The 11344-nt window shown below is 35.5% G+C and overlaps 1 protein-coding gene and 2 non-coding genes across 3 annotated transcripts in view; all 3 read right to left on the bottom strand.

Moving 5' to 3' along the window:
* Positions 1 to 820: 820 nt before the first annotated feature.
* Positions 821 to 11344, bottom strand: part of HAUS6 (HAUS augmin like complex subunit 6) — a 39131-nt gene continuing 28607 nt past the window's right edge. The window contains exons 13-17 of the mRNA XM_043891065.1: positions 7542 to 7608; positions 7044 to 7229; positions 5023 to 5158; positions 2414 to 3457; positions 821 to 960 (exon numbers count right to left, since the gene is read on the bottom strand). Of these exons, the coding sequence (XP_043747000.1) occupies positions 899 to 960; positions 2414 to 3457; positions 5023 to 5158; positions 7044 to 7229; positions 7542 to 7608 (1495 nt within the window). The 3' untranslated portion in view covers positions 821 to 898. The remainder of the gene's footprint in view (positions 961 to 2413; positions 3458 to 5022; positions 5159 to 7043; positions 7230 to 7541; positions 7609 to 11344) is intronic.
* Positions 4034 to 4105, bottom strand: TRNAC-GCA. The gene has a single exon. It is a non-coding gene; the product is annotated as a tRNA-Cys (tRNA).
* LOC122686358 lies at positions 7690 to 7823 on the bottom strand. Its single transcript, XR_006338726.1, has one exon.

The following is an 11344-nucleotide window of genomic DNA, read 5'->3' as shown; positions in this document are numbered from 1 at the left end:
AAGCTATTCTATAGGTAGTTGGGGAACTTATGGTTTTTGAGGAGGAAAGTAACAATACAAATTAGCTCCCCCCAAAATGGTGCCCCTCCAAAAAAATAAACACAAACTAATTTTTTAATTTTTTCTGTTAAAATAAAAAACTAGAGTTAAATTCTTAAAGTCTAAATTAGACTAAACATAAAACAGCTATACAACCCACTGAATGGATTTATAGTTATTGTCCCTCAAAAATATCTAGTCATCTTCCACCTTTGTCTTTTTTTCTAAATTCATTCTACCCCAGTTTTCACTATTATCACATGCACTTTATTCCATCAAACATCATTTTCAGGATCAACCTACTTGAATAATCATTAAGCCTCTTTAGAGCTTTCCCAAACTTAAACTTTGTCATTTTGACTATACATTACTCTCCTCACTTAATAAAAGTTATTTCCCTAAAAAGAAAGATCAGTATATCTAATAGCTATTAAGTTAACCACTTGATAAAATTACATCAAAAACTACTCATCTTTATGTTAATTAACTGAATTAGGACATAATAAATTAGCCTACTACCTTGTCATTTACTTCATGCTTACAATATTACTCGGGCTTCCTGGGTAGCTCAAATGATAAAGAATCTCAAGATTAGTCAAGAAACCAAAATGGCTTCACATAACTTGATATTTGCTTTCCAATACTTCACATTTCAACCCCCTATCCATACAAAGAAAGAAAATCCAAACACACTCTCCTTACCTAAAAACAGTAGAAAAGGCTAACATGCGTTATTTAAGACTTTTTAGACCTTGAAAAACAGTTACACTTCCCATGTGTATTTAAACTGCAAATTAGTTTTTATTTTGTGACATTGCTTCAACTTGTGCATCATAGTTAAACTGACTGGACTACTGCTTCATCTTGTCGAGTCAGATGGAGATACTTTTGCATCAAGGCTCTTATTCAAGATTTCTTCTTCTGCAAAATTGATTTTAAAAAGAGAAAAAAAGGATAAACATTATAAAGAAAAAGTATGTCAAATTCCATGTAATAGCAAACTTCAGTCTTCAGAAAAAGTTCACAGGCATATACGTAACTGTGATAAAATTACCATTATTCTCACTGAGGTACCTCTTTGCCAGAGGTACATCTCTCCTAGAATACTTTTAAACACACTAGTGTTTAATTATCATGGGCAAATCAGAATGATTTATAATCTGTCTTACCAGATCTATATCTGTTCTAGCATGCTTTAAGAGCAGTTTTTGTTTTGTTGAAGTACAGGTGATTTACAATATTGTATTAGATGTAGGTGGACAAAGTGATTTATATATTTCTTACTACCTATATTATATTGATTTTCTATTTTTATAACATATACATTATACATATTTTATACTATATTACATATTTTTTTATTATTTCCCATTATAGGTTATCATAAGATATTGAATACAGTTCCAAGAGCAATTGTTTTTAACTTTTTATGATGAGCCAAACTTCTCTGCCATCCAGCTTAAATAATTATTAATACTAATTGTTACAAGTTGAACTGTGTCCTTTCCAAAAGAAGTTCTAACTTCTGTACCTCATGTTGAGGTACAAGTTCTGTACCTGATGTTGAAGTTCTAACCCCTGTACCTCAGAATATGGCTTTATTTGGAAATCGGGTCACTGCAGATATATTCAGTTAAGAGTAGGATGGGAGCACAATGGGCTGTTAGTCTATACGACGAGTATCCTTATAGGAAGGTACATAGAACACAAGGGGAGAATGCCATGTGCAGATGGAGGCAGAGATGAACTATGCTGCCACAAGCTAAAGAACACCTGAGAGTATCAGAAGCTAGAAAAGTCAAGGATCATCCTCTGTGATCTCAGAGGGAACATGGTCATGCCAACACCATGAGCCTGAATACCACCCTCCAAAACTTGTTTCCTCCAGAGACAAAAAAATTTCTGTTGTCTTAAGCCACCAAGTTGTGGTACTTTGTTATGGCAGTCCTAGGAAAGTAGTACACTGACCCATCTTGTCACCACACCCCCATCAAATTACTTCAAAGCAAATCATAGATACTGTAAGTTTTGAGATATTTCTCAACATTTTTCGAACCATCTTCCATTAGCAAAGATTTTGACATGATCTATTTTCAGTAGTTTGTATTACAAAAGCAACAGGTTCCAGGTTTTTGGTTTTGTTTTCCATCCCTGTCCCATAGCAGTTGTAAGCTATATACATCATCTCATCACAAGAGATTCTGAAAGTACCCATAAAAATGATGGGTTCACTTTTCTCATCCTGACTGAAGGAATAAGGAATATATTCTGTCACATTAACAAGATTGTGTCACATTCATAGAATACTATTTTTACAAGAAACTGAGAGAAAACTTTCAGCAGGTCAATATGCCCACATCTAGTTAAATCTTACCTGTTAAATCAGGTAGAAGTTCTCCAAGGTTACATGGTATTGTGGTCTTCAATCTTTGTTCCACTGGAGAAAACTTAATTAGTGGTGAAAGAGACCGTTTTCTTTCACCAAGGGACATGCGTGAAGATGGTTTTGTATAGTCAATGTGCAAATCATGAATGCCCAAAAAATTAAGCATATCATCAGTCTGCATGTTTTGGGGAGTAAGGTTCAATTCTGGTTTGTGTCTTTCAAGTATTTCAGGATTAGAGAGGTAAATTTCCTCCCTTTGCTTGGACGGAGAATTCTTCAGAGCCTCATATCCACTGCAAGTAGCCTGTAAATTGAAGTCTGATTCTGGAGTAGTCTTTCTTTCTCCCACAACATCTTCTGTGAAAATGCCACTGTGAATAGGACTGTTTGGTTCCAGTTCAAAAGTGGCCTCTGTACTACTGGGGCTAATAAGACTTATGCGACCAACTTCTGGAAGAGTTTCATGTAATATGCCAAAATCACCATCTTTAAAACTGGAACTAATTCCACTTGATACCTGAAAACAGCTCCATAACATACTGTTATGCATGGAAAAGTCTTCGTAAGAAGCTTTCGATTGGTCTAATATTTTAATATTATCTTCTTCACTGCTACCTAACACATTTCTTCTATTGCCTACAGCAGGGGAAAATGTCTCTATTTGTCTAGTTTCTAAAAGTTTGTTCTGTAAAGTTGTACAGTCCAAATCTTGTATACAAATTATATCCTTATTTAACAAATCTGATGGATCTTGTGTTGTTTGTTCACCTATGCAAGTGGTCACCACAGGTTTCTGAGGCACACACTCGAGACAACCTGAAACAACTTTCTCTTCAGGCAAATGAGAATGACTAGAATCGGATACAGTGGCTGCTGACAAGAAACTGGCCATGCTAAACTCTTTTTGATTATGCACCACAGGTAAGGATTCTGGCAATTCTTCTCTATGTTCAGTATCCACTTGGATTGGTTCTGTACTTCTGTTATCTTCTGTTTCAACAGCTTTTCTCCATGAGCTCCGAATTTCACTTACTAATTAAATGAAGAGGGAAAGAACACAAGTTGCTAATAAATTCCCAAACAGAACATGCAATTAAACATTTCATTTCTAGTGCTCACGATAAAGCTGCTGACTCAGTATATGTTCATAGGTACGCCAGCTGAATGACAAGACTCCACAATATGCCAAAGCCCAACAACATCAAAGAACCCCATCTCCAAATGATCACACAAAAAACAAAAGCTGTTCCTGAAATATGTATATACTTTCACACAGCACACACAAATTACATGTGTTAAAAAGATATGTTCTTGTCCATCTAGGCCAGGGCTCAGCAAACTTTTTCTATAAAGGGCCAAATAGTAATACATCAGGTTTTGCACAGCATCTTGTCAGTGGCAACTCTTCAGTTCTGTCACTGTTGTGTGTGCGAAAGCAGCCATAAAAGATATGCTGACAAATGAACAAAGAAACAAAGAAAGTGAAGTCGCTCAATCGTATCCGACTCTTTGCGACCCCATGGACTGTAGCCCACCAGGCTTCTCCGTCCATGGGATTCTCCAGGCAAGAATACTGGAGTGGGTTGCCATTTCCTTCTCCAGGGGATCTTCCCAACCCAGGGATCGAACCCGGGTCTCCCGCATTGCAGGCAGACGCTTTAACCTCTGAGCCACCCGGGAAGCCCAGCAAATGAACAAGGTTGTGTTCAAAACAACTTTATTTATAAAAACATACAGTGGGCCAATGCGGTTTGCAAGATGTAGTTTGCCAAACACCAACCTATACAGTGGCTAGGTTCAACCTGAACTGAATCCATTTAACTTTCAATATGTCATTTCTAGTAGTATAATGGAAATTACACTTACTCACCCAGGATGATGTGCCTACATGAGGACAGGAATATCAGAACTTTGCCCACACAACATAGGTTGTTAAGAAGAGACTACTGGAGAGTCTGCCTAGCTCGGGAACAGTAGATGGGCTCTCTGTACACACAGTTTTTGGCTGATGCTGCTGGTTGTTGACTAGAAGAATATAGCCTCCATACTCTCTAAGTGGGCTTCCCAAGTGACTCAGTGGTAAAGAATCTGCCAATGCAGGAGACACGGGTTTGATCCCGGGTCAAGGAGATCCCCTGGAGAAGGAAATGGCAACCTACTCCAGTATCCTTGCCTGGGAGATCCCATGGACAGAGGAGCCTAGCAGGCAACAGTCCAGAGGTCACACAAAAGAGTCAGACACCACTTAGCAACTAAACACCTCTATAAATGTTGATCACAAATCAGATGTGGAGGCAGAGGATTTTTTTTAAGTAATCAACTAAAATATTTTCCAGGAAAAAGCCAAGTAAAACAACAAAAACAAAACTGTATAGTTATCAGGGCAAAATAATACTGCTGAAGGACCGCCATATAAGTGACAGTGCTCACAGTATTTCAATAAAAGTTCCCCACATCAAAACAAACAGAGCCAATGCCACTAAACTGAAAGATACAGAAAACAATTTTAAAAGTGAATTTCAGCAGATCTGTCAAACCATGGTTCTAACAATAGTATATCGAAGAAAGAAAAATAACCAAAAGCATTATTAACTTACTCAAGTTTTCTGGAGTTCGAGGAATTTGACTCCTTGTTATGAATGGGTTAGATATTAGAGAGTCAACTAGTTCCTCTAATTTTACTTCTTTTCCTTCAGAGAGCTGTGGTGAATTAGATAAAACTGCCCTTGCAACCTAAAACAGAAAAGAAAAAGTAAAGCAAAAATATAAAGCCCACTGGTAGACTACAACAAAAGCCATAATAACAGCAACATGCACAAAAATAAGCTCAACAATGTAGCTCCCAGACACTTCATAAAGACTATATAGGCACAATCCTATAAGGTGAAATCAAACCCCAAACCCATTTCCTCCTTTCTTATCTTAAATGAATATCCTGTTACACTGAGAAAAAGATAAATGTTTATACCTAGAAAGATTTAGACAGAGATAGTTCTGACTGCAGTGATCTGAGCTATCTGCCACACTTATGAGCTTCACAATTCCATATCTGCTAAAATGACTAGTTCTAAAGCATACAGGTTCTTCTTAAAGTCCACTGAACAGCAGCATCTCTATTAACAGAGTACATTATGGTGACAACATACTTCTTTCCCAGTAACCTCATCATCAGACATAAATTAGTGAACAAAACATAGGAATATATTTTTAAAATAAAGAAAAGTACAATATGAAAATAGCACTCTATACTAAATTTTAATAAAACCAGAAAACAAAAATAAGCAAAATAAAATCTCTGTGCCCTGAGATCCCTAAAAAAGAAACTGCCTACAACCATAATCAAACTGACTCCAGTTCACCCTCCTCCCTGAAAACAGATGGCTTCTTAGAATTCTAACACTAAATATTCCTTGTCTTAAATACCACAATGGTTGTTGTTTAGTCACTAAGTTGTGTCTGACTCTTCTGCAACCCCCTGGACTGTAGCCCACCAGGCTCCTCTATCCGTGCGATTTCCCGAGCAAGAATACTAGAGTGGGTTGTCATTTTCTTCTCCAGGGGATCTTCCCAATCCAGAGATTGAACCCGCGTCTCCTGCATCGGCAGGCAGATTCTTTACCACTGAGACACCAGGGAAGCCCTGTCATAAACACTATTAGAAGTAATTTCACTTTTCAGAGCTTTATGAGATGTTAGGACTCTCCTCTTCCATCCCTTCTCATACCACTGCTACTATCAATTCCTTTAGCCAAAAAACATGCCTTTCCTCCCACATTAGGAAAGAAAAAAAGAATGACTAATCATCTGTTCTTTAGTACAGAGTCAATCATCTAATACAGAGAAACAACAGAATTTTAGAGATTTAAAAATATTTAGAGACCATGAAACAATGAATGAATCAATATGCACTAAACCAAAATTTTCTTTCAGATGCTCAGGAATGTAAAATAGCTGATATACTTTCTGTCTGTTTATCCAAATTCAAATAATGGGAAATATGTAACAAAAATAACATTAAAGAATAGCCTAGCCATTTAATTTATGTAAACTGAGTTCTAATACTCAGCATTAGTAGTATTATATGGTCACTTACCAGTGAAAAGTAGAAAAGTATTAAGGAACAGAGCTAGTTAAGAAAACTGAGATCATAAACAATCATGTATTTATTCACTTCTGAAATATTTGAAAAGCAGAACAAAACCTTTGCTTAGTGATAATATATACTGTATAGCCTTTGTTCTAAAATTCAAAAACAGACGAAGCTCAGCTAAGAAAGAGATAACAGAGTAATTTAATAAAGTATAATCATCAGGTGTTATCTATCCAATAATTTACATAATGATTAATTCAAAAAATATTATACATGTATTATTTTTACACTTTTGAATAGTTATAGAATGGAACATTCTATACCATGAATGTAATCTTAACTAAGTAAGTTTACTTCATTATATCTTTCCTACTTTAGGAGAGGACAAACTTTGCTTTTTTTATTATCTGTGACCTCCTTTCCAAAAATACCCCCAGTAAATCAATAATTAACTATATTTCACTTATAATTCCAACACCATCAAGAAAATAACATATTTCAGTATACTTATTACAATCTTTTTCTAACCTCTTCTACCAGATGATCTTGCTCTTTCTGGAATGGATTGCTTTTTTTAGCTGGCAGAGACCTTCCACATGCACTACTATCTGTATTCTTTGCAATATTTGATGATGAAGAGTATTCCACTTTAAATTCTGGTGTTTTCTTAAGAACTGTTTCATTTTTCTCTCTAAGAGTTATCAACTTCGTGTCCTGAAAAAGATAGATGTGTAATGTTAAAAACTTAATAATGGTACCTGATCTTGATTAGAGGTTCTAGAGTTATCATGAACCTATAAAAAGTTGTTAACGTTACTATAAAAACTATGTTCACTAATGCAATTTAAAAATTCCAATATTCCCATTTAGAAGTAATAAAAAATGTATAAATAGGAATGGTACATAATGTTCACAAACAGGGAAGTGTGAAAACAGAAATTTAATTTGAGAGATCAACAAAAGTAAATAATATTTTATCGTAAATAATTATGGTCAGAATTAATTTTAAATTGTTTTAAAACATACCTTTGCAAGTAATGTAACAATGTCTCCACCTAATGGTGAAACCGGCTGTAACAGAAAAGAAGCAGGGCTAAAAGGAAAAATATTATTAAATCCAAGTTATGAATAAGAAAGAATTCCATTCACTTGATATATCTGAATATTCTAAAGAAACTGTCTGCCCCGTATCTGTCCGTTACGATTTCTCTCAATTCGTCCCGGTCATCAAAAGGCAGTGTGTTATTCTAGGGAGGTATAGTGACAATTAGAGCAGTACTTCAGCCCAATTTGTGTATCAGCCTCCCAAATTTGAACATTTTCCTTACCCATTATGTATTTTAAGCCAATAGCATTTTTTACACAGGTTAGATGACTTGATGAACACTCAGAAACTTGAGTACAGGGTAAAAACAAATTCAGTTAACTAGAATCACATTATTACCATGTCCTCAGGCTTCAGATAACAGAAGGATTGTAGCAGAGACTGTAAGCTTCTTTGGATATTTCAGGTCCAAAAGCAATTTCTCTTATGTTGAATTTTCTATGGCAAATGTATTATAGTAAAGTCATAAAACCTTAATTTGTGACATTCTACACTTGTGTGCATGCTAAGTTGCTTCAATTGGATCCAACTCTTTGTGACCCCGTGGACTGTAGCCTGCCAGGCTCCTCTGTCCACGGGATTCTCCAGGCAAGAATACTGGAGTGGGTTGCCATGCCCTCCTCCAGGGGGATATTACCAAACCAGGGATCAAACCAGCATCTCTTAATGTCTTCTGCATTGGCAGGTGAGTTCTTTACCACCGAGCCACTTGGGAAGTCCTATTCTACATGTTTTGGCTTGTCTCAGGTCAGATTTGGAGAAGGAAATGGCAACCCACTCCTGTATTCTTGCCTGGAGAATCCCATGGACAGAGGAACCTGACAGGTCATGGCCCATAGGGTTGCAGAGAGTTGGACACAGCTGAAGCGACTAAGCATGCAAGCACTCATTCTACACATAGTGTTCCTTAATCTCTTAGATTCTCTTGCTCCTTTTGGTAAACATGAAAACCTTACGTATCTTTTCACTACAATTACAAAAGAGGGTAATAAATATTTTTTAAGCCTTCAAAGTAATGATAACTTTAATCATTTATCTTCATCTTGAAAGTGCTTTCAAATTCAATCATGGATTGGGTCTGCTCACTGACCAAAAGCTTTACAGGTAAAATGAAAGGTAGGATTACCACTTTCAATATCAAGCATGCTAATTTTTTCCTTTCTGTTCATAGAAAAGGACAAAACTAACAGCTTTGCAAATATTTTACAAAATAGCAAATATACCTTTCAAACTTTTTCAAATGTGCCCTTCTCGAAATCTACCTTCCAAACATAATTCAAAAAAATCACTGAAATTGCTCAAGCTTCAACTTTGTCTTGACAGGATATAATCTAGATATCTAGAGCAAAAGATGAGTAACTACTATCTAGTGTGACTTCATCCAAATTCTTCACCAAACTTGACATGAAAATGATCAGAAAGCCCTTTAAAGCATGGCCAGCAAGTTATGGACAAACACCACTAAGATGCCACCAAAAGACTGGTGAGCTCCTTGAGGACAAGACTATGTCTTACCAAAGGCTATTCCCAAGTCCTAACATAGTGCCTGGTACTTGGTAGTACCACACATACTTGTAACTGATTAATGGATGGATTGATCAATGAATAAATGCCACTTGAAGATGAGGTTCTATAGATGCCACCAAATTTTTCTACTTGAATCATTCTTGCAGAGTCTCATAATAGAGAAAAATGGAACCACATTCTATACCTCCTCTCTCTGATTTCTGAAGTGGCAACATGCTGTTAGTCTTGCTAATACCTCAATTCAACTTTAAATTGAATTGAGCCCTGGCTCAGTCCTTACTCTCTACCCACTTGCAATGCCAAAAGTGAGGCCCAAGAAATCCAGATAAAAAGCGTACTGACCCCGTTGTGGAAATTTACCCTAAAAGCACTTCCAAAAGAAAAAAGACACACTTTTTTAAGGAAAACCTAAAGTCTAAAAATAAATGAAATATTACAAAGCTATTTTAAGTGGTTATATAATGTTAAGCACATACACAAACTTTAAAAAATGCATTTATGCTATGATAATGTTGAGAAAATTTTGTATTTTAGAATACAAGACTATATTCATGCTTTGATTAGAACTAAAATTATAAGTAAAGTCTAAAAAGAACTTGGGAAAGAATCTGAAAAGTGATTTGTTAGAAATTTTAGCTAGTTTTTTACAATTTTCATTTGTTGTTGTTATTCCAATATGTCTACAATTAACAGAGAAATAACTAAAGAAGGAAATAATAAAATGAGATTAGAATTCAATTTCTAACTCTAAGGATGTTCATTTGAAATGCATGCAATATCACACTGCCCTATCTTTGAAATGCAATAAAGGAGAAACTCTAGAGGTTAAAGGTCTAGAAGAACTGCATCACCACCACTAGAAATATCATGGAAACCTCCTTTCCAGAAACCATTGCAAAGAAAGATACTACCCACAGTGTGCAGCAAAGGCATCACCAATTATTGAATTCTGATTGTAGGTATAGTGAAGCCTCCATCACTCTGATCAAAACCAAGCCAGGAGATTCATGGAGAGACTCCTTATATTTTAGTATTTGTGAAAAGTCAAACAACACACTTACTCTAAAAACTACATTCATTTCATGTTTTTTAAGTGACTAGCTTAACCATTTTCACATATGAATTTCCCAATTAACTACATTGACATTGATGTAAGATGATGCCTCTATAAATATTTAGTGTAACAGCTGTTCTCTATGCCCAAAAGGGGTATTTCTTTAAGTGCAATCTACCCTCATTACACATGAAACATTTTATTACAAAATACCTTTTTTAATAAACAATCTTCTGAGAAGAAATTTTACTTCTACATCTCAGTAACTCAACTCTTCACCTCTCTTCTGTTCCTCTGTTAAGCAGTAATAAACTTTCATTTCCCATTAAGCATTTATCCTTCATCACCAAAAGCCTTCCTCTACCTTCTTTTAATATCCCAACCTATAAGTAAAATTAAGTATCACAAGACAGTTAAAAGCTCCAGTAGCTTGAAAGAGGATAAATGAGGAACTGAAAATTATTTAAAACAACTTTTTCCTATTTTAAGAGAATTCTATTTGAATCAAATTTTTAAGGGCTAAGTGTCTGGCTCCTGTAGAATTCTGATAGTACATCTTAGTACAAAATTCTACCTCAAGAAAGAATTTTAAGGTTCATGTTGTTCAAAAATAAAATCAGATTTGTAAATTAATCTACTAACTCCATAATCTTTAAGTCCAGCAAGAGACATTAATCAAAATTAATTTGCTCTCTCAAGAAAAGACATGAAAAAAATAACAGACTGGGAGCACCAACTATTTCCCTCTAAGAGGCAGGCTTTAGAACAATTGTGATAAGAGGGTAAAATTAGCAAGCCCAATAACTTCAGTTTCTTCAATACCAGGTCTTCACTGAATATTTCATTATATTTCATTAGGTACTTAGAAAATCAACATCACATCCATATGTAAAAACAAAAATAAAATTCTTTCACAAGTAGCCCTGACCTTCTATGAACAGAAAATTACTGCAGAGGAAACTGCCAATAGCATAATTTCACATTTAAGTTTTGACTCTGGTTATGGTGTTTTCTTTGACTGTGTGGATCACAATAAACTGTGGAAAATTCTGAAGGAGATGGGAATACCAGACCATCTGACCTGCCTCTTAAGAAACCTGTATGCAGGTCAGGAAGCAACAGTTAGAATTGGACATGGAACAA

This window comes from Cervus elaphus, chromosome 29, assembly GCF_910594005.1.
Source record: "Cervus elaphus chromosome 29, mCerEla1.1, whole genome shotgun sequence".
Taxonomy (NCBI): domain Eukaryota; kingdom Metazoa; phylum Chordata; class Mammalia; order Artiodactyla; family Cervidae; genus Cervus; species Cervus elaphus.
The sequence above is the reverse complement of the archived record's forward strand: the minus strand, read 5'-3'. Positions and strand labels throughout refer to the sequence as shown.